Source organism: Halyomorpha halys, unplaced genomic scaffold, assembly GCF_000696795.3.
Source record: "Halyomorpha halys isolate HHAL.00 unplaced genomic scaffold, Hhal_1.1 Scaffold1050.1, whole genome shotgun sequence".
In the NCBI taxonomy this organism is placed as follows: domain Eukaryota; kingdom Metazoa; phylum Arthropoda; class Insecta; order Hemiptera; family Pentatomidae; genus Halyomorpha; species Halyomorpha halys.
This window is the reverse complement of record NW_027104662.1, coordinates 89,155-113,999: the sequence shown is the minus strand read 5'-3', so window position 1 is coordinate 113,999 and position 24,845 is coordinate 89,155. Positions and strand designations below refer to the sequence as shown.

At 30.0% G+C, this 24,845-nt stretch overlaps 2 protein-coding genes across 4 annotated transcripts in view; one reads left to right on the top strand and one right to left on the bottom strand.

The window, feature by feature from the left end:
* LOC106688079 (uncharacterized) overlaps nucleotides 1-20,746 on the bottom strand; it is an 82,834-nt gene extending 62,088 nt beyond the window's left edge. The window contains exon 1 of the mRNA XM_014432366.3: nucleotides 20,545-20,746. Within this exon, the coding sequence (XP_014287852.1) occupies nucleotides 20,545-20,679 (135 nt within the window). The 5' untranslated portion in view covers nucleotides 20,680-20,746. The remainder of the gene's footprint in view (nucleotides 1-20,544) is intronic.
* hiw (highwire) overlaps nucleotides 1-24,845 on the top strand; it is a 337,598-nt gene that overhangs the window by 258,087 nt on the left and 54,666 nt on the right. The window lies entirely within an intron of this gene.

The following is a 24,845-nucleotide window of genomic DNA, read 5'->3' as shown; positions in this document are numbered from 1 at the left end:
TGTTTCAGTTTTAAAAATTACAAAATTTACTAACAAAAATATAACTTGATCGGAAGGGAAAAAAATAATAATAATAAAATAATCAAATTAAAAAATAAATTAAATTTAACGAATATTAGCAAAATTAAATAAAATATAAATGGCGTTTATGACCAATGAAGTTTGGCGCCACTAAACAAAAACAAACAAACATTTAAAGTTCAAACTTGGCAAGATAAGGGCTGATTATTTTTTTAATAAAACATCAACTTACGACTGCTAAAAAAAAAAATAATATTGTAAACGACTAAGGCATGTTACAATAGGGTTCCAAAATGTATTTCTTCCAATTCAACATGAAAAAATATTTAACTCCGTTTTATTTACAAATATATATTATGTTCAATCTTTGTAGTTGAGTCAATCTCAAGAACTTTTGATGGATTTTTCAGACCTCAGATTACATTTCTACTCGACATTGCTTAATCTCTTTTATGTTATCTTCTTTTCCTCTTGTTAATTTTGGACTGTCCTTGAATGAGCCATACAATGCACAATCATCGCGAAACCATAAGTGGTTAACCATTCAAACTACTTTGAGGTTTATCTGGTATAAGGAATTAGTACATGGGCGTATGGCCCTTGCCTGTAGGAGAAGCACTCTTGTGAAATATGTATTTTCTCTTTTATAATACAAATCACTAAATATGTCTTATAATTCGATATTTTGCTAGTTTAAATAATTATTTATACAGAGCCTTGTTTTCCTCGTACATTAGCTCAATATATTTTTCTTAATTTCTTCATGACCAGACAGGTTTCGATTACATTATTTATTAATAGAAAAGAACTTTTTCTGTTGTTTTTTGTAGGTGTTTCACAGAAATAAGAGATATGCTACAGCACGGCATATACTTGATAATTAGTTACACATGCTAACAAGATTTTATTTATACCTTATTAACTTGTCTGTAGGAGAGGCGTCAGGGAAATGATTATGAATACGTGTGGGCGCGGGCTAAATATGAGGAAAGGAGAATTATATAATTCACATATTAATGCAAAATGAATCCACGACGAATATTTATAAGTATGAATCCAGTCTGGATCGCTCATGAATTATTTAAAAATAATAAATCTTTCGTAGTCTGTATTGGACTCCATTGTTTTATAAATGCAATTGTGCAAAATTTATTTCCTTGGGCATTGCTGGGGCTGGGCCTCGCCTAGAAGCAATGCTGGTTGCATTAACCTTTAGTATAGTTCAACAAAATATTGTTAAAGCGATGAAGATTAAAATTGTGGTGTTACTGTTTCTTAAGAAGTTGATAATAGTATTCATGTCTATGTTTGGGCTCAATTAAAAAATGCTTTGGATGCAATTTTAAATCGTATTACAAAATCAGGTAAAAATACAAAATAACAATATGATGTAAGTGACAAATCAGTTAGGAATAATTGGTTGTAAATAATTTTAAAGTTGTTTAGTTAAGATGCCATCCTGAAGATTGGCATGTAAGCCGAAACGTCAAAAGTGTATTTTTTTTTGTAAATTAAAATTGGTGAAATAACTTAGCCAATACATTTGTCTTCAACTAAAATAAATTTCACATACTTTATAATTTTTTTTTTCTATTTAGAAAAATGATAAAGACTTATCGGCTATGGATAAAAGTAATATATATGTGCAAGTCCTTCTTGATGATTGTTCCATGTAAATTTACCTTATATTTTTTAAAGTTAGTTTTATCCTTTATCCATTCACTTACATCATATTTAATATAAAAATAAAAAAATCAACAGTGGGAATTAGAAAAATTATGAAAAACTTTACCATCAGTTTTTATTTTAATATTAAAAAGACGGAGTTGACCTTGGGGCTCCACTAAACCACCAACTTCCTCCCGAATCCAATCCTTACAGTCCAAAATCCTGCGTAAAATCCTTAATGCTCCTTAATTTGTCAAGAATTAAGTCATCCATCAGGATCTCAATGTCTCATTTGTTGCCGATTTAGCCAAAACCAGATACTAATTCTTCCAAGATAAATGTCCCAACCACCCAAATTCACTCGTTTCTAACCTGGCTTCTTCATTACTTAATAATCCTCCTAGGCGTCTGAAAAGAAGATGGACTCGAAATGTTATTCTCTAGATATATTATTGGAGTTCTATCAATGGGTAAATTCTCCACATGTTTATATCATGTCACTATGTCATCTACAGCAAATTTACTTGTTGTATATATTTTTATACAGTTGTAAATAACAACAAGTAAATTAAATTTTAAAAAGAAAAATACACCAATAGGAAAAAGTATGAATCCGTTAAATTTGAACGTTGACAAAGTTTCTATAGTACTCGGTAGAATGTATATTTTTAGGTTCTATTCTTGCCTACTTTCTAAAACACAGCCTTTACTTAAAATTAAATACTAGTGGGGTGTACTTTCTGATTCATTCAAGTACACTCTCGATAGATGAACGAAAAAATATTTTGCATCGAAAAGAACATCGTGAAACAGAATCAAAACTCCAACTCTTTCTTTCAGTAGTATTGTAACGAATACCGGATATTCAAAATAAATTTGGCATCGCGTTGGTGAGAAGAGGTAGGGAAGTCGAATAGATTACGAAAGAAGACGCGCGCGTAGCTTACCATAGGGGTAATCATGATATTTAATTTAACATGTTAAATGGGACAAAGTTGCGTTAAATGGAGAAACATTTTCTTTTTTTAATATATTAAAAGAATGTAAAATTTAACATGATTAAAGTCTGTTAATAGTTTTGCTAAATGGAGAATGACGTCTGCTGAGCTCTACACCATTTTGTCTACTGTCGTTTCGATAGGTTAGTTGCTCGGGGTTCGTGTTCGGTTTGTGTTGTTTTTGTTTTTAACCTTTTTAAACTCTATTAAAGTGATAGATAAAAATAATAATAAAGTAATAGGAAAAAACTAGTAGAGGAAACAAAGGGCAAATGAGGTGGAGGAAAAATGATGTGACGAAGCTGCTGTGGAATTTATTATCTTGTTAAGATTACAAGGTTGCAGAAAATCTGCAGGGAACTTCTCTGGATTTAACATAAAAAATAGGCTTTAAATTAGGCTACTGACAATGCTATACTTATGACATTTATCATGTTAAAACCTTTTACATTTAAAACCATCACGAATACACGTATTAATTGAGCCGTTAAATGCAAAAGGGGTTTAGGTCCAAACTTTTATAAAAAAAATTTATATCCACATCACTTGAAAAAATTCTATTAAGATTTTGAGAAAGAATTACAATTTTCTCAGGTAAAACTAGTCAGACACCAGCATATCCAACTATTTAAAAACATACTAATTTAATTCGCTAAGTAATTAACAATTTTAATTTTTTAAATGAAAATTTAGTGTCATAATTATAGAATGGTTTACACTACTTTTGCTTTATTAACTACTTTACTAATAATGTATTAGTTTAATTATTCTATTGAACATTTCTTTGTCCCTATTACTGGCTAAGCGCAATTAGTATTGCACACTGTTACTACAACCATTTAATATTACTTGGGTACCGCAATGGCAACATAAACTAATATGGCGTATACAAGCTATAATTTCTAAGAAAATCCATTTGACGAAGTCGGTAAAAAAAAAAAAACAAGAAAAAAAAAACCATGAGCTGACAAACCGTACGCAAAGGCCGAGGTGCAATTGCATCAGAAAATAAAAGAAGAACTGAACTGAATGAGGAAATCTCCACCGCCGCGTATTATGTAAGAAAGCAATGAGCTCATTGAAACAGAGACCTTTCTCTTGTCCCGGGGTGCGCAGGTGTCCGTCATTTATAGCAAGTTAAAGGCTACTATAAAACGACACGGATAATGCTGCAGGAACCCATGCAGGTGCATTCAACTGTTATGGCCTGCATTATGGTGCATTACTCACAGCTGCTTCAAAATGCAAACTTTCATTACTAGGACTGAACATCCTAAAGGTATTACTTAGATCGTTGTTTAAAGGCACTGCCACTACTAGGAAACATATTTTTAAATTTACTTATAGCTGGAAATCATAAATAGAATTGCTGCAATAAATATTACATATCTCGTTCCATTATTCTGAAGGTCAACTACTTTTTATGGCACTTAACCGCAATAGAGTAGATAGTATTTTCAAACCAACGGATCCGCAAAAACCACTCAAGTTTTTTTGCGGCGAGATGGTATTGCTGAAAACTATTTCCTTTTTTTGTGCTTTAGCAATGTTATATAGGAACAGTACCTAAATTCTACTATTTTTTTTTCCGGCTATGACTCCCATTGGAGTCCTATACTGCTTAACCATGGTTAGGGGTCAAAGTTTTTCATTTTGTGGGACCGCCACTTCATGAAAAAGTCAACGCCCCAGGCCGGATTCGAACCGGCACCGCCAATAGACATCAAACTGTGTCTTAACCACTGAGCTACTGGCGGTCCTAAATTCTACTAATGAATAAATTCGCTATTTTTACCTATGGTTATTGGACTAATTTTCATGGAGTGTAACAGTTTTGTGGCGTAGAATCCTTTCATCAACGCATTCATTCTTAAGTGTTAAAAGAACCTTGATGCAGTCCACTGTGCACGAACAAGGTGACTGTATTAACATAACCTGTTCAAGTATAACGCTGTTGTTCCTACTATATCTATTAGATTTATAACATGTACAGGTACTCTTATTTATTTATTTTTTAATAATTTATTTATTGTTATTTACAACTGTATAAAATATATAGAACAAGTAAATTTGCTGTAGGTGACATGATACAAACATGTGGAGAATCTACCCATTGATAGAACTCCAACTCTTATTTATGAAATAGATTTTAGTCACGTTGTTTTTCTAAATGTTACGTTTACAAAGGACCCACCAGTATCTTTAATGATTTGTTTTCATTAATATGAATTAATTTAATGACATAAATTATCAATAAAAGACTTTTCCCAATTCAGAGGACAAATGGACATTGCATAGCGGGATCGATTCTAGCGGAATAACTTTATAATACGGCATTAAAACTTTATGTGGTTCTAATAGTTGCATAAAATCCATCCTATAGACAAAAACATCTGAAAATAATTCTGAATATTAATTCCTATCATACTTACTGCGGAAACGCATTTAAGTCTGTACTAAAAATCATACTAATAAAATTACTAATTTAATAATTACCATTTAAAATAATACGGTTAAATAGTATGGTCGCAAATCATTTGTTATGTTGTATATAGAGTTCAACAGAGCAACTGTGGTTTTTTTTATTATAAATTTTTTCATTAGGAACCGCCGTCAAGGATTTATAGGCGAATAACCGAAAGAAAGACCTGTAATTTCTAATTCCTTCTTTTCCAAACTAATTAGCTGTTTTTTAACCGTGTGGTCCAGTTTTGGGTAAAATTTGAAAATCAAAAAATCTTTTTTTTTTTGGTTCATAGTGGATTACAGATTACTTATTACATGACCGTTTTCATTTAGCCCTGATGAAGGCCTCCAAAGTTGAGCGAAATGTTGGCTGCTAAAATAAATACCTTTTTCAACTGCTATCCGGACCATCGTCCTACAATTTACCATATACGTATAAGGATTATTTAAATATAAGAAACTATTTACGAGGTATTATGTAATATTATAGTTGAAAATCAGCTATATTATACGCAGATAATAGTAATATCCCTCGCTAACCTTGAGTGAAAGCTGTTTTATATTGATAAGGCAGAGACCCTTCCTTCCAGATCTGGCTCTTATCCAACTCCTCGGATGACTCAAACTGCACAGAGCCATTTCGGCCACTCGCTCCCCCATCTTCATCCAGTCTGTAAATAAACTGATTCCTTTTTTGTCATGTTCCTTTTCAGCTGTTGGATATATATACATTTTAAACCGTGCAACGGACTCATATAATGTTTTAATGATCTATGGACAAATCGGTCAGTGCAAATCATTCGATGAGAACAAAGGTATGTGTGAGTGTAGTCATCTCCATCTCCCCTCCTCCCCCTCCCCACCGCTCAAAATAAACTGATAAAAAATGCTGAATTGTGGATACATTTTTTTCATAATTATTAAAACTCAAGGGGCTGTGTAACATTTTCTGAATCTTTAGTTTCGATGAAGGGGGCAGGTGCCTATCTAGTTTGTGTGAGGTACTCTAACCTCGAAATCCAATTAATAACCGAGATACTTAGATGTAGACGGGGCTATGTACACTTCAAAGCATAACTAGTTTCAACAAAAAATTGAACTTTGTTTTCTTAAAATTTACGATTTGTAACATAACCCTGTCTACTAAACTCTTCAATTAAACTATGCTATACTATAATTCTTGAATTTAAAAAATATTTTCTGTCCTTAATTTTTTACCTAAATGGTTCTTGGGTAGTAAATCCCTAATCGCCAAATATCCTGATTTGATTGTTAACCCCTAAAGTACGTTTCGTCTATGGCACGTATAAAAAAAAAATATATTTTTAGATAAAAAAAAACACTGCCTGGGGTGGAGTAAATTATTATATGTTTATATTAATATCATTATTTTATATTATTAAAATATTATCATCCAATAATATCTAGGGAATGGTGCTGGTTTAGAAATATTGGTTTGGAGCATCGGGACTCAAAGAAATTCTCCCATTATAATTTAAACGGATCGAATCAACAATAGTATCAGAGAAAAAAACATAGAATAAAACAGTTACATAATAAAGTGGAAAACTACTACACAAATAGAGTAAGCTCGATTATATAAATTATGATATATTTACACATATATTTTGGGGTATTTTTATATTGCATAAAAGTATTTTTAGATTTCGATATTTTCAATAAGAAATATGTTTTTAAGTTTATAATATATATGAATGAACAACTTCATATTTTTCAATTACTTTCTGGAAAAAACATTCCAGTACCCAATACTGTGAAAAATGCTTCAAGATATATTTTTTATAATAGTTTTATCCTGAATAAATTGAAATTTAGATTCAGGAGTTGTAATAGGGTATCGGACAATTTTTTTTTTACTTAATATTTAAGTTAAATTGCTCTTGCTCACACGACAACAAAATATCAGAAGTTTGAAATTCATTAAATAAAAAAAAATGGTATAGTTTAAGCACACTATTGTTGTTTTATCGTCATCATATTATCTTAATTTTTATTTTATTCCATTATTATTATTCATTTTATAATAAATTTAGCAGGCCTGTTAGCGAAGTACTGGTAAATAAATAAATAAATAAACTACCAAATATTTATAGATGATATCTATTATAGACTGATATAGAGAAAATTAATTTATGATATACATACATATTTGAACTTGAACTATTTTTTTTTTTTTGCAGTATTGTATGTATGCTATTAAGATAAACAATTAATCCCCATTGCCTATTGTCTGCAAGTATCACATTGTGATATTTTCTACAAAAAGTTATTTAATGAATAAGCTCGAGTAACTGATTGTTAGCGCCCCATGGATATTATCCAAATATTTGAATCGCTAAGGGTTTCCGCCAACGATGATTTATTTCAGTTCACACTTTTGGACCTGGCCGTTGCCAACTTCTGCCGGGGCTGGTCTTCGAATGTTCTCTTCCTCTTCTGAAAACTTTTAAAGTTAGCTCTATCTATAAGAGGCGTTTATTAGAGCTGTTGGTTGTTCCAAGTTAGTTCTAGCAGACTACTTGTCATGATTCAGCTGCCACTTTATCAAAGAAATTGTTGTTTACTTAGTAGATGAAACTACTAAAACTAGAACTGTTATCATTTATTTGTTGGATAATATTATTGCAATAATGATAAATTTTGATGCTTTGCTTTACGCAAGAGATAAGTGCATATCTGGCTTTTCAGCATCCATTGTTGCTCAAAATTATCAATAAAATTGTTATGATATAAATATTGGTTAGAAAAACGGAATTTATTTTTCAATAAAGAATATTTTCATAATTATTGAAGAAATTAGTGGATGAAGTCTTACAAACATATTAATCTGAGAAAAATTGAATTTAATGATTTTTGTACCTACCCCTATTATAGACTGAAAAGCTCACATATCACATGTTATTTGAACGAACATCATTATCTTTCATACGTGTCCAATTAAATTAAATATTAATGAAAAAAAAAAGAAATATTATTTATTCCCAGTTCACCTTCCACCCCTGGACAATTAATTACCCATTGCACTCAAAGTAATTTATTGAAAGTTAATAGAAATGGTTAATGAATTTCCTATACTGTCCTTAAAACCAGTATATCGATGTTTTATTGCCTATACCGATACAATACTTAAATTAACAACGCGTAATTAAATTAACAAGATTTGGAAAATCGTGTAATTTATTTTTTAATATCTAGTACAAATGAAACCATTCTGATACAATCTTGGCCGAAAAGGATAATAATACTAGAGGTATAATACTGTGAGGATACCCAACCTACCTATATTTCACCTCGTTTGTTGTAATTTAAAGATTTTGAGATATATAATTTCCAATTCATGGATTCGATGTTTGAAACTATAGAAGAGATTACTATAATTATGTGAGTCAACTTACAGCCAAAAGTTTTTTTAACTTGCATTTTTGTAAAAAGGAATGAAACAGCAATATCAAATAATAATAAAATTTATATGGTTATAATGTTCACAAATTTTTATGATTTTATTTTTGCTGAAGTTCCAATGTAAACACATGATCTTTTACCCTCTGATCCGTATAATGCCTTTGATGTTTCACGAACGCGTAAAAGTCAGGAGTCGTTGAATGCAGACGATTTGGGGCTAGTGCGGTTTTGTATTAAAAAAAGAAGAGGGCCGACCCTAAAAAAGCCAGATCTAGCCCTGGTATAATGATCCTCTAAATCTACTGGGAGGACTGGTTTGTGCCAAAAGTTCAACGCTGACTCACTAGGACAGTATTTCTAGTCCAGTCTGTCCAGGCAGAGGGCCTTCCAATATTAGTGTTCTGCTTCAGAATCTGCTCTATCCTCAGTTGAGAAGTTTAAAAAATTATCATTTTCAAGAACGTCATATTATATATAATAAGATGAAACTGAGAAGATATTGTACTATAACTTTAGCATTCTGCAATCAAATTAAAAATTCCGGAACGATTAGAAACAAAAGATGATTAAGTGAACATATACCGCTCGCCAATATGAATCCATAGAAAACGTGATTCAATTATCAATACTAAACAAAGAAAGAAATCATCATTTAAAACTTCTTCCCTCACTATCGTTGATTCTGTTTAGAACTGACGAAAATTCTCCTTTTGTTAATATATTCACGCTTATAAAACTAAGAAACTGAAAATACGCTTTAGTTTTGACCTAATGAAACAACAAGAGCATTATCCATAAATATCTGCTCTCTCCTTCAATAGAACTCACTAGTATAAAATGAATTTTTTATAATGAACCTGTTTGTACCTATCTGAACATATTTACTTAGAAACAGAATTACAGTATTACAGTTTTTAAAAAAAATGCATCTTAATGAACTAGAAACATACGATTGAGGACGATAAATGTAAAGAAAAAATATTATTAAGTGACTTAAATCAGGGCTAAATGATGTGATGAAAAAATTCAAACTATATTTAAATAAATAATGACAAACATAATAGTGGCAATACACACGCTCAAGGATCATTGACAAGCTTGTACAGATTATTTGCGCATACTTGAATGTAACCACCTTTAGGAAAATAAAGATGCATTTATTTTACATGTTTTAATTTTTATACTGCGACCTTTAGGTAGCCATAGGGATTATTATTTCATAATGGAAATGTTTAATTAAGAAATTTTCTTTTCGTATCTCAAAATTTTGTCATCAAATACACCCACTGATGAAGCTCTTTTACAACCTTCAGCCGTATCAACTGGTGGATATTGTCTAGTGTAAGATCTCTGGTGAAGGCTTGTAAAAATTGATGAGTTTGTCGTAAAACAGTTTATAGTCCTTATGCGATCGTATACTTCGGCACTTTGGAATCTATAAGTCTAGGTTTGGTTACTGTTATTAAATGATTTTGTTACCAATCTTAGTTTATTAAAATTGGAAAGTACTATTAGCGGAAGATGTGAAATCTATTGATTTAATTGAGTTCTTTTTCGGCCAAGACTCCCATTGGAGTCCTATACTGCCTAACCACGGCTGGGGGCTAAAGTTTTTCATTTTGTAGGACCGCCACTAAATGAAACAAGTCAACGCCCCAGGCCGGTTTCGAACCGCCACCGCCAATAGGCATCAGATTGGTAAGACTGTTTGGCCCTTTAATTGATTTATTTCTTCCCAAAATCCACTCTAATAATATGGTTTTGGGAGAATTTGAGAAAGAAGAGACTGATTTAGGAGGCTTCATTTTAAAATCTGGGTCTTTGTATCATCTGTAAAATTTAATATTTAGGTATTTACTAGTCCGTCTGTGAAATGGATTTATTTTGGGAACCAACTGAACTTTTAATAGTTAATATGTTCTAGTTGAGTTCAACATCGAAAGTTTAATCCATCACTTCAATTATTTTGTTTTATATTGAAAATATAAGTCTATTTTGAGTTACTCTTTTTAATAGCGGCTGGTCATTAGTCCTACTAAACGTTGTAGATTCTAGGATGGGATGATAGTGGGAAGGAGGGATGACAGAGAGGGGGAAGACATCGGAACCCCTAACTGATTCCTGAGGACCCTTTGTGCCTGCAACTACTAATAATGTCCTATAACCCACCCCATTCCCTCTGTTGGAGTTTCCAACAGTTCTCTTCCAGCCCCTGTCGCTCCCTAAGCAGTCCGTTGGATTCATTCATTTTTTTAATGATGATGATTGTCATTGGTCGAATGAAATAGTCTTACTAATTAAACTGTCTATTTCGGTAATACCTGGGTAAAGATGAAAGTGTGACATATTCATTAATATTGTGGCGCCTCAATGAGGACATAATGAACAGTAGGATAGTCAACAGTATGAAATCCAGTCGGGCCACCTCTTTATGAGGTCCACGTCCTACGCCAAGGTTTTCTACTTCATACCAGCCCCAGAACACGTCTTGTAGCAGTCCTTGCAGTCCAAACCCGATGAAGCAACCGTTGCAAATAGTGGTCAGAGCTACTTCATCAACTTAGAAATTGCCAGCCGGTCCTTATGAGAATCCAACAGTGATTTGGATATCGCTTACGATTCGACTTAAAAAGAATTTATTATGTAGCTATATAATAATATCAGAGAGCTCTTAATAAGCTATCGTTAATAAAACAATAAATTAATAAGAGTACGTTTGATAGTGTCATGAGGTACTTTGTAAAAACACCTGTGTTAACTACATAAAGAACTATTGTATATATTATTTTATCATTATGTTATTTTATTTATTTATTTTTCATACAGATAGTCTGATTATGTTCATCTTGTCTATTCTTTTGTTTGTATATATTTTAAGAGAGTTTTTTATTTTATTTCATTTTTTTTTTATTTATTTTATTTTTTACTTATTTATTTTATTTTAGTATGTATGAGATCATTCATCAATATTACTTATTGCCCACAACTGTGTGGCAGATTGTAATATCTATCAATAAATAAATTTATCCGAAAAAAAAAAACTACATAAAGAAAATTTAGTTTTGTTGACACAAACCGAAATCAATCGGAAAAAAAAGTTGTTGATATTCCAATTAATTTAAACCTTTTAGAGTTAGTTCTAGTTCCCCCTGTTTAAAAAAGTTTGGCTGTCTATGTTGGTTTATCTCCTATTTTTAACCACCCTCCGTTTTCCTGAAATTCTTAATAAAAAAAAGAAACATTCCTAGGGAGAGATACAATCCATCTGCCGACAGAATTAAAATCTATTTTAATGTAAATATATAATTTACTATAGGGCCGTACCTAGCTCAGTGGTCGGGCGCAGTCTTACCATTCTGAAATCTGTTGGCAGAGTTGGTTCAAAACCGGCCTGGGGCTTTGACTTCTTTCATTGAGTGGCGGTCCCGCAAACTGAAAACCTTTACCCCCAACCATAGTTAGGCAGTATAGGACTCCAATGGGAGTCTTGGCCGTAAAAAAAAAAATTACTATTGGTTTGGTGACTCTTAATGTTAATGTAAACACCGATAATGATAATGCTTTATCATTATGTTATAAGTTTTACTTTAATTTGTGAACATTATGAAGAAGTGGCATTAGTTACTTTAAAAAAAGATCATATATTATCTGAGTTATTTTTAAAAATGGATTAATTTTTTCTAAGTATATTTTATAGTGTATTATTTTTCAGTGGTGTCCTTCTTTTGCCTATTAAAAAAAAAATCTGAAATCAACATTGATACTATGATTATTCAAGGAGATCAAAGAGAGTCATCTAGTCACCCTGCTCAATCACCCAAATTTCAACTTCTTAATACACAGCAAATTATTTAGTAAGCGTTCAATAAATCATACTGCCAAGTATGATGGTGCTTAACCCTTTGAACTATTTATTAAACACCTTGCCTACAGGTCGCCTACAAATTTTGCATTATGACTAGAATGGTGAACACTACTCGCGTGTAGCTGTCTACTTGACTCGACAGTAAGCCTGGAAGTGAAGAATTACATAGCTCCCCTGTCGGCCTTAGGCAAGCAAGTAGTCAAGTGATGTGTAGCGGGTCAACGGCTCAACAGGTAGCATACTCCGATCTGGAACGCCACTGGAATATAAATGTAATATTTCCAGAAGGGAACTCTAAGCGGTACTTGCTCAGGGCTGTGTACTTTTAATAAATAATTTCCCTCCAGATGGGGGTTGCCTGGGGGCGGCGAACATCCGTTCCCACAGGCCCGTCTTCCGCCCCGCTCTACCGGAACACTCTACCCGACAAAAATCCCTTTCGGCATATCATTGTCACACTTCTTCTTGTCCCATGTTTAAGCTTCGTAATTGTATCCTACTTTTTTCCCCCGGTATTCTATTAATATATAAGTTATATTACTTTCTATGTACACAAATTATACATTTGATCTAAATTCTGAAAAAAAAAAAAAAAAAAAAAAACTGCCAACGCCATTACAATATATTATGATTTCATCAATCTAAATCTAACGCTGAATAATGGACTGAATCTTGGTGGAGATTTTTTTTTTCTTGTTTTTTACTTTCAGTTATCTAGATATGGAATATATAGTAAGGAAAGTATTCCAATCGTGCACAATTCGAGTTCGAGTTTTCAACGGAACTCCCGCGAGTCAAAAGCTTAAAGTCCTACGAAACTGAAATTTCATATTTAAGGCGGGCACATGCCTGAGTCCAGAGAGCAACGTTTTCGGTTAAATAGATCAAACGAAAGTGCAACTTTATATTGTAGAACTAATTTTCACATCTTTTCCCCAAAATGGTGCTAACGATTTTGATTAAACTGGGTAAATGAATGAGCAATGAATTGATATTTAATATCAGATAGTTCTTATCCTCATTCAAATAGTTTAACTGGTTTCGAAAGCCCAATTTTCAAAAACTTCCTCAAAAATAAATTAAATTTTTTTCATCTGAAATAATTAAGTATTTTGCATTGTAATTTAATGTACTATGAAAGAATTTTTTTTATTAAATTGAGAAAAATGAAGAAATAGAGTACTTAAGAGATTGAATTCGGAGGAGCATGTCTGATCTCTACCGATCGCAATCACATGTACATGGCTTTGTTATAATCAGTTCAACTATTGTATTCTTGGTAGGATAGTTGTTGATATTCGTTATTTAAACCTCCAGAAACACAAAACTACGAATTTTTATATCAACAGAAAAGTCCGATATTTTCGCCTTGGCGAATGGTAAGTGAGAGATTTTTGATGCGCGCAGAACACTAGATTTTTTAAAAGCACGGGGGACATCAAAATCTGTATAACTACTTTTTTGCTTAAGCTTTTTTTGACAAATTACTTTTCGGTCGTTTTCTACAAAACTCCATTTTACTTATTGTAGATAATATAATAGGCATTTGGCATTACCAAAACTTTACTATGAATTGATAAAAGTAATTTTTTTTTGTTATGAAATCAAAATTACAAAACTATTTCTTTTCATAACATCCAGTCCAAACTGATATCCAAATCACTGTCGAATTACTTATAGATTAAAACGTAAAAATATTGTTTTATAAATCCTACTGGAGCAGTCGTAACCATTGCACCATAGGTCGTGATGTAACATAATGCTTATAAGTTATAAATAACCTGTTCTCAAATAATTAAAATGCACATTTCTTCACCATATGGTGGATGAACTGTTGGGACCCAGAGGTAAAGAAGACAAAGGTTACAAGCACCTGTTGGAGATTCTTGGTGCCCAGATGTCCGGGGGACAATTGGTCTTTTTTATAATAGCTTATTTATAAACGGGTTTAAGGTTGGATGCCTTCTTCGAGGCATTTCATTTAAATATGATCTTTTTTAGCTTTAATTATTTACCTTTTGTTTTCCTTGCCAAAATATATTTTCTAATCTTGTATCTTATGATAAGTGTATGTATAATAATGAAAAAGAAGAATACTTCTTTGAAAATGAACCTGATATATGTCGAATAATTTTTAAAATATTCCTCTTTTTAAAATCCTAAAATGATTTGTAAAGTGTATGGCGACTAAGACGAGTCATTTATTAACACATGTATAAGTCTTCGCACGTAAACAATCATGACGACCACCGATTAGATATGCCTTGTCTCTTTCAAGAAATGTTGAGTCACTAGTTTTTTAAATGTAGAAATTTACCCTTCAATTCAGTATATTAATTTAGTTTTAAATTTTACTAACATAGAATCCTGTTTTAGGAAATTTTATGAATGCGAAAATATTTTTTTTTCATCAAATAGTACTTAAAAATAAATACAATTTTCAAACTAGAGTGCATATATTTAACCAGTAGTATTTTACTTTAACATTAAATACTACACAATAAATATTTACTTATATGCCATATTTCTACGATTATATTACAATTAAAAATTTCATTAAATCTTCATTACGATTTTATAATATTAACTTCTATATTGGAAGCTTGTTAGCTTGAAACTAATTAAGAAAAAAAATTATTTTTTGTCATTCTATATTACATTAAATACTTAAATTGGTATTGCATAGCTACACTATTATTTTTTATATATTATATGAATTAAGAAATTTATCATGGCAACAGTACAGAGTTGGTTTGGTGTGGTCACGAAACACCAAAGAGATTAAAGGGACTTAGTTAACACAAACGAAGAGATGAAACTTTTATCAGGTATCAAAGATGTTTTTGCTTTGGAAAGATCAAGTCGTTCTCTTTCTGTTGAGATAAGTCATTCGCACCTCCTCTTGAATTACAAATCTGTCAAGCTAATTTTTTACATTTATATTTGCTTTGATTACTAAATTCAAAGCAAATATTTTTTTTTTTTAATTTTAACTGAACGTAAATTTATTTAAAATGCATATGAGTTATTTAACTGGCGCCCCAATTTATTACGTGTTAAGTCTAAAAATATTTCTTATATCGATGTCAGATTTTAACATTCTCCTTAATTACAGGTCCTGTAAGATACAAATTGGAGTGTTTACGGAAATAATATTCGCGGAGAACGTAAAAAATACTTATAGTTTAACCCTTCGCCGAGATATTATAAAAATAACAATTATTCATACATATGTTTTTACGTAAATCATTTTTAACATCTATCACTGAATTTTTCAATCAGATGCTACGTAAAAAAATCTGTAATCAAGGTTTACTTTTTTATGCCCATATTTGCAATTATTTCTGTGCCCATATTGATACGTAAAAACTCAACATTTTTTAATGTTTTTTTTTTACCTTGGTCAATTACAATGATTCATCATTGAAAATAATAAACCAACATAACGAATAGAAGATTAGCCGAGAATTTTGATTTTTGTAGTATAAAAAGAGTTTAAAAATATGTTTTTTGTTTAAACGTTTTTAGTTGATTTGCATGAACTGTCGTAAAATCTTTTTCAAAGAATAATAATATTAAATTTTAAAAAAACTCAAGAAAATTATAATAATTAAAATTTTTCTCGTTGACATATTTTTTTAAAGGGAACAAGAGAGTTAAAAGGAAGTTTTACGCTTAACATGAACTTGTGACCTGTTTTAATTGAATCCATATATACAACAAAGAACCAACCAATTAATTTTTTTGTCAAGCTTTCTGTTTTATATTTCATTCCATAATAGAAAACCATGACTTTACCTAAATCTATTAGTTTTCCTGGGGTTTATATTGTGAAATGAAATTTCTTTGTTAAATAAAAGATAAATCATATAAAATACATTCTTAAAAAAAAAATTGGTTGGTTACTTAATACATATGTTGGCTTCAATTACGCTTTAAAAGCAACATTTTTTTATTTCGAAGATTCGTAAAATATTTTATATTTCCTTGACCACTAGCCTCAAAGAGCCGAATGCTGAGCTAAGAAAGAATTTATAGGCAAAACAACTTTTTCTACTGTACAATAAAAAAATAATAATATAAAAAAAACTGTAAATTATTTATAAATTTTACACACACAACGCACTACAGTGGTTAACTAGATGTAACCTAACGGTTGTTCAGAACTTTTAAAACGAGAAAGAAATAGGCGGAAGACGCTCAACAACCACTTTCTATTGTGTAATATTTTTAGATCTGCCTGTTTATGAAGCACGCCAGAGGCAGGGCTCGTTTAAAATCATAATGCCATTTCACTGTCAACATTATTCTAAAATCATATAATAACGTTATCAGTTTCACGGCGGCTGAGCGCGAAATTTTCATCAAAGTAACTGAACGCCCTCGTAAAATATGAGGCGAAAAAGAAAGGAGTTAAATTGATTTAGCGTCATCAAAGAGATTCTGGTGCGGCCTTTTTGTTTAATGTATAATTCATTTTATATACCAACTTATATATGAATTGAACCTAACTAAATTGTTACTTAAAAATTATTTATTTACATTTATAATTTAGGAATGATTAGCTGTCTACAATAGTGCAACGGAATCTTCTGGGGGGGGGGGGGGTATGTAGTGCAAATCGCACCTCATAAGGAATTCACTCAAAGCCAAGGTTATGGATAAGATTGCAGAATAGAGATCTTTATAGTATCATATCTGGCAGGTATAACATAATAAGTATGTATACCAAATGTCTGTCCACATTTCTATATAAATAGGCAATTCAATAAGGAATAGAGGAAAATATTATATTGATACATATTTTATTCAAATGATAATGGCATTTAAAATTATTTTCATTTTTTTTTTTTAAATCTCAAAGATAACTGTTCTTGTAAATCAGGACATATCAATCAATCAATTAGCAAATTATTCTATTATATCTATATTATTCTTTGGAAATAACAGTCAATTTGCCTCTGATGCATTCCCAAAAAAATAATTTTTTAATGTGTTTTAATCTGTTTCAATAGCTATGCTAACATGTTTGTTTTTAATTTGCATTCGTTAGATGAAGTATGTTAGCCGAAAAGCTAAAGAAAAAAAATGTTAATAATGATGTTCTACTGTTGCTATAATTAACATGGTTTGTAAATATGTAAAATTTTATACCTTATTTATTCTTTTTAGAATTATATTTTCATAGGTTGTGGATTATCTTCTATTTAAAAAAAATAAAATTACAATAAAGGGCTTTTTGAAAAAAATACTGATATAATTGAATAAAAAAAATGGAGAGTTCAAACAAGTTTTTTTGTTTATTTATTTATGTTTTTTATGTTTACTGCACCCCAGTTAAAGAAAGCGGATTGTTTATTGCGTCATTACATTACATAAACATTATAGAACTAAAAAAAATCAAAATCATACTATTTTTATTTCCACCAAATAAATATATGAAATAACGAGAGTGGAAATGGCCAGTGCTCAGGTACTCTTCTAATTTTAATTTAGTTGAATCATGATTTTCAGTTTGAAATACAAAATATCACTAAAAAAACTGACTTTTATAATTTCTAATTAATATCTTAATTGCTTAAAACGTTGACAACAAACCTACCTACTATCATAATGTTTTAAGGTTATTCACCGGCACAAGTGAGTTGTAATGTGTACCCCTGTAGGTGACGCGTCTTTCCCATTCATCAGTTGCATATCGGGTTGCAAAGGCAATCTTCTAAGAAGTTGGATAAATCATGTCGAAACCTGCCTCGCTAACCTTGAGTTTGGGTTCCTGGTCTCTTTTTATCAACTGCCTTTGTATCAACCCATAATTATTAACTTTTTCTCATTTAAAATATATTATTGAAAAAAAAAAACATTTTCAGAATTTGAAACGTAATTTTGCTGAGGAAGTGTTTCACAATTTTTCATTAATTGTTAGTCTTCTATCAATTCCTAACATTAAAGACGCGGTTCTGTTTGTTTATTTTATTTGAGAAACGGAATCTAAATATTTGTATCGTTAATTATTTGTATCAACTACAGAATAAGTAATTCATATACCCCTATATAATGAAATAAACTTATAACTAATACAATAAAACGCTGTTATTTAAAGTTCGGTGGATCCTTAAATTTTTGTGTTCAGAGGGTTCCCCTAAGTGAATTTTGTATTTTACTTCTATTTTAGATTTTATGTTTAAAATATTAGTATTAGCCTAAGTAGAACGAATAATAAAAAAAAAATACTCCAATAAATGTTATAAATAATTAACGTAAGGAATTTTAAATGTAATAATTGTCTTTTAAGATTTATTATGTTCGTGATGTGCGTGCATATTCATTCGATTGCACTCATTTCTAGCATGTGTTGTTTTTATATTCTTACCTGTTTTTAAAGTAAAATAAAAATAATGATTTAGGTATACGATATTGATAGGATTTTATTACTTATGTTTCTATTGGTTTAATTTATTTTTTTAAGTTGAAGAAAATTATGAGGACGCATTATTTTTATAATTATAATTAATAAAGAAAATGTTATTTTTTAATTTTATGTTTTCAATTATAAACAAATCCGTAAAAAAAAAAAAGTCCATTAACTATTTATTTTATAAACGTTTATTTTACATTTTACAATTCATTGGCAATCTCCGACCTGCCAGATATCTCAGTCTTAATAGTCAATAGTAACCTACGAAATTAAAATTATATAATTGAGTCACAGTGTTTAAAAATTCTCGAGTAAGGGACGTCGTTAAAGGATAGGGGATGGTAGTAGCTGTCATCTTACCTAATCATTTAGAAACCTCCCAAAAAAACTGGGTAATTTATTATTTGAGAATCTCCTTTAAATTGACGTGAAACATTTGTTAAAAAAAATTCTAAAATTCAGATTCAATACTAATCAATACCTTTGAAGTAAAGAATTTGGAATTTCATCAATAAAATGTTGTTTACGAATAGAAAAAAAAATATTGTTGTGACATGCCATCATTCGCATACATAAAGTATTGGAAAACTAAAATATTTTAATTTAGCGTGAAGATCCTGTGAGAATTGTTGGGAAAATTAAGAGTTTGCTCTTCTCCCCCCCCTCCAAAAAAAAATTGTGACAACATCCCTGTTTAGTCATTCAATTAACAATATATTTTAGTTTTCTTACTGATAGGTTAAGCTTAATTATAATTATTGAGTTGTTAATTTTAATATTATTGTTTACTTCAAAATCATCTTTATTCCTTTATTTATTCTCAATATTTAGTTAGAAGTCGAATCTTTTTTTTTTTTAATTTTAATTAATTTAATTACTATTATTGTTTTATCTATCGAATTTATTTCTTAATTTACTAAAGAATTTCTCTAATATTTTTCGTAACCTGCTTACTTACTATTTTGTGATTTTATAAATTTATTTACATATTTTATTATTAATATTCCATTTATGCTAAAATGTAATATAGCAATAAAAAAATATAAGTGTGATATTCAGAAATTAATATCACAACCCAACCACCCGCCCAAAACAAATTAATAAAACAAATAAATACAAAATTATGATAAAAATAAAAAAATTGATCGGGTGGTTTTTTTTAACGAAGTACTTTTCAATTAGCATATTTCTTAATGTTTACAGACTGCCATAACAACCCTTTTCTCATATTTAAATTCCTCAGTTCCTGTCGTAACATGATAAACGCAGAAGATTGCACGATAAGACAGGTCGTGTTTAGTTAGGACCTGTATATTTCAAATTGTAAGTTAGTAAATTTATCAAAATATTACTTATAAAAGTATGTCGTACATGGCTTATCACTTAAATGAGAAATATCATCTGAAACATCTAATTTTTTTTTACATTCTCCTTATTATTAATATAAAAAAATTTTCGTTCGCTCATTATGAAGGAAAATTTAAAGATTTTTACTTATTGTAATAATATTAATTTATATATTTTTGAACATTCATTCAGTAGTTTAAGGTCTAAATGTTGATATTTTATTTCCATAGAGTAATTTATACAGTATAATTTTTATAAATATGCTTACAGTTGAATTACTAAAAGGGGTTAGTAAGAAAGGATGCTGTGTTAGCGTGTGTACATAGGGGAGTCCTTACTTGTCTCTTGTTAAACTGGCATACAGATTCCCTGCCGCCGGTCCTGTCATTGGTGCAATTGCACTCCTTCCTCTGACAGAGAGCCGTTGCACTGGCCAAGAGGAGCAGAAGAGAGAAGTTTTGTGCTTGGAGCATGGCTCCACCATCGCTCACCACTGACACACACGACACGCTAACATACGAACACTGAGACTGCTGTCAGTTGACTGAATACTCCAGACGGTCTCCTCCCCCCCTCTCTCCCTCGCCGCTGTCTGCCCCCACTTCGCCTCGGAACAGGTGTTTGTGGTCTGTCGCTACTCACGGCAAAGGTCCATTTAATTATTGTTTACACATCTTCAATAATATATTATGTTTTTTAATATATTAATATATAGATAGATAAAGAGAGAGAAATATATTTCTGCCGGATACTTTTAAAAGTGGAATAACATCACTTTTTGAAAAATTTATTAATATTAATTTTGATAAGACATGGGTATCCTCTGTTTATATTTATAATCATACATACAATGGTCCACGATTTTTAAATAAAGTATTCAGAAAAGTTTTTTCTATAAAATACTGTCGCAAAAATATGGAACCTGTCGTCTTAACAAACGTTCGGAAGAGGAAATATCTGACAGGAAAGAAATACGAAAGAAGAAATTATAAATTACTAATGAGGTTTATTAAGTTTTTTTTTTTTTTTACAAAAATACTAAGAAAAAACATTTTTTTTTTTTTACAAATATACTAAGGAAAATTTTTTTTTTAAACCAAAATACTAAGGAAAAAATGCTATATCTCAAGTATTTTTTCGTAGTGGGAAAAAAAAGAGGCCTTAACAACTCAGAAAAATTACTCATTTGCCAAAGTGTGCAACAATCAAGACCGAAGTATGAAAGGAAACATCACATCTCATTATAGTCTCTACCTATTCATCATGAATGTTTAAGGTGAAGGTACTAAGTGTGAAGTAGGAATAAGCTTAAATTATAAAAAAACATATTTATTTTCCTTGAAGTGTTTGAAGCATCTTACTTTCTACATTTGTTTATTGATAGTTTCTATTTTAATATACTCAAAAATAACCCTTGTTTTTAAAATTAGTTTTTCATTAAATAATACTTTTCAGTTAACTGGTTGTCTACAGGGAACCTTCGGGTAATTTATAGCTCTGGAAATATGGGGGATTAGTAAACGATATTTCTCAAAGCAATTAGAAAGTCAGGAAATTGATTGCTAATAGTAAAATGAAAAGTTAATTAGAAAATATGTACCAAAACAGTTTGTTTTATATAAACATGATTGACCGTGTGGGAATTAGTAGAAGATGATTGACAATTTAATAAAATTGTATTCAACCATTTTTTGATTGACAACGTTTCTGCTCACAATGTTTGTCTTCATCACGGCTAAAATAAAAAGATACAAACTAGCTAAAGCTAATGTAAGGGTATGAGAATAATGAAGGCTCTAAATAATGAAGTGATAATTAATAAATAGTTGAAAATTATTTTTGTTCTTCCTGACAGCAGTCAACACATCCTTCTAAACTTAATGTAACTTAAACTCTCAGTTAAAAAATTGCATATTTGATAATTATTCTATCAGTAATCAATATTTCCACTTTTGGAAAATTATCATGGGATTATCTAATGTAAGAAGCTTATTTTTTATTAAAAATGTTGATTTGTAACATCTATTTGACTGGAGAATTTTTTAATAAACTGGATAAAGTTTAGATGTAGAATTTTAATTTCTCAAAAAACTTTTATTTTTGAGAAGTAGATATCTACATTAATTTGTGATAGAGTACTACTCATTAATTAGACGTGGTTATGTGTTATCAAGGTTTTGCCTATTCCAAGCGCCTACTTGGGAAATAGGTTATATAAAAATTTCATTAAACTAATAAGTGTAGTTTTCTTTAAAACTTCTAGTATACAAGCCCATGTCTTCAAAAAAAAAATTCTCAGGGATTTTATAGGAAATATCTCTGAACAAAAGAGTTTATTTGAAGAATCCGCAGACTTTTTCATTGGCAGTTTTCAGACCAATACTAAGAAATAACATTTTTGTCCACACTTTTTGGCTATAGATGATGAAACGACTCATTACATAAAAAAATGGTTTAAACTAAAATCATGGAGAACTAGAGCTGGCGTCAAATGAAAGCAATAGAAGTTCAGCAGACCGAGCACATAATCTTTCTTAAATTGTCGCGTTGACATTTCAAAATTACAGGCAAACGTCGAATTCCTTATTAACTTCTAATTTTGTCCATAATTTTTTTTACATAAAAATACATACTTGAGGGGAATTCCTTATGAAATCAAGGCCTGACTTATAAATCTAAGATTATTATAATCTTAATTCTGTATTACTAATACAATCTAAATATATTGCGATTTGTTTTCATATTTTTTACATGAGTTTTTTGATATCGATTTTTCAAAATTGTGGAAGTAGCCACATTTCGTAATATTTTGAATCACGAAATTCTCCTAGATTTACAACTGTTTGTGCTAGAGATGTGTTTCTCGGCTCTTTTTAAAACTAATAGCATGTGCTTTCATTTGATATGTAACATGAGAATCTAAAAAAATATTCTTTTGCATTTTCAAAATTTTAACTTTTACTATTTAAAAACACCATATTAGTTAAAATATATATGTATATATATTCCAGCCTATATTGGTTAAATTCATGTCAAATTTCTAGTTGAAAAAAAAAATTTGGATCACGAGTATATAAAGTCTAGATGCTAAATTCATCAGATAACAAGAAATAACCTCATTTTCATTTTACATTTTCCCTATTCTTTGATAAAACATTTATTAATATGGAAATATGTATATTGTAAAATTGATTATTTACTTAGGTCCAGTCACATTTTTAACATATTTAAGTAGACATCATGACTCTACCATTTCTTATTTGCCTGTATTCTAAAAAAAGACATTTATTCTAATTATTTCTCTGCAAGTCAGTAGTTGAATAAAAGTTGAAGTTATATTATTGCAAAAAAAAAAAAATCAGTAGCAAGATAATGTTTTTAATGTATTAATTAATGTTTTAAATAAATCATTTATTTAATAAAACTGTATGGATATATGGCCAACTATATAATTATTAACGATGCAATCATCTAATATATTGTTATGAATTATTGTTTGTTAGTACTTTATGCACTGTTATAACGTTCATCGTATTGTGATTGGGCTTTTTGCTAAATGGTCAGGATTTTACCGGGAATAATATAGGCTGCACCGATACTTCTTATCACTTTATTTATATTACGATATATGCACTGTCATAACGTTCATCGGATTTTGATTGGGCTTTTCATCCTTGATGTAATATTTTATATACTTACTTGATGTAAAATCAATTGTCACTTCTTATTAATTCATTTATATTACTATAGTCGCTTCTTATCACTTCATTTATATTACTATAGTCACTTCATTTATATTACTATAGTCGCTTCTTATCACTTCATTTATATTACTATAGTCACTTCTTATCACTGCATTTATACATTAATTGATATCAAAGTTTCAATAGTGTTCCATTAATGTATACACATGCTCAAATATAGCAATAGCGGGGACATTGCCGGGTCTGCTTGTATCTTATTTTTAAACATCCCTTAAACTAATTCGGAAGATGAGAAATAAATATTTAATTAATTAATCGTTTTACAAATTTTACTTTGACTCCTCAAGACAGTATAAAAATATATAGTTATAATTATCTTAGTGAAGATAAAGAATAGAAATATTTAGTTTTGATTTAAAAAATAAAATCCCCCGTGATTAATTTAAAACTCAATCAATAATATTTTATACACTTCTGTAGATATGTCGCAATATTTTATACGCTTCTGTAGATATATCGCAATATTTTATACACTTCTGTAGATATGTCACAATATTTTGTACAAATCAGAATCTCTGGAAGGAGATCTTAATAAACACCAAAAATAATAGAAGGGAATGGCTGCTGTTTCAAAAAATTCAATCGTTACTTCATATCTTTAAAACTACCTAGAACACTAAAAAAGCTTAATAGAATGTCATTTAAAGTAGAGTAAATTTTGTCAAACATGAATCATTATAGACCTGTCTTAAGTCATAATAAACCTTCAATAGTTCCAGAGATAGTTTTTCAAAAAGCAACATTTATAACGAAAAACCAGTATTTAGTCAATGTAATTTGGGAAATACATATCTCAGGAACCATTTGATGTACAGATGTCTGCCAGCACTCAAATTAAAACTGAATATTAATTTTGCATATAAAATTATGTGTAA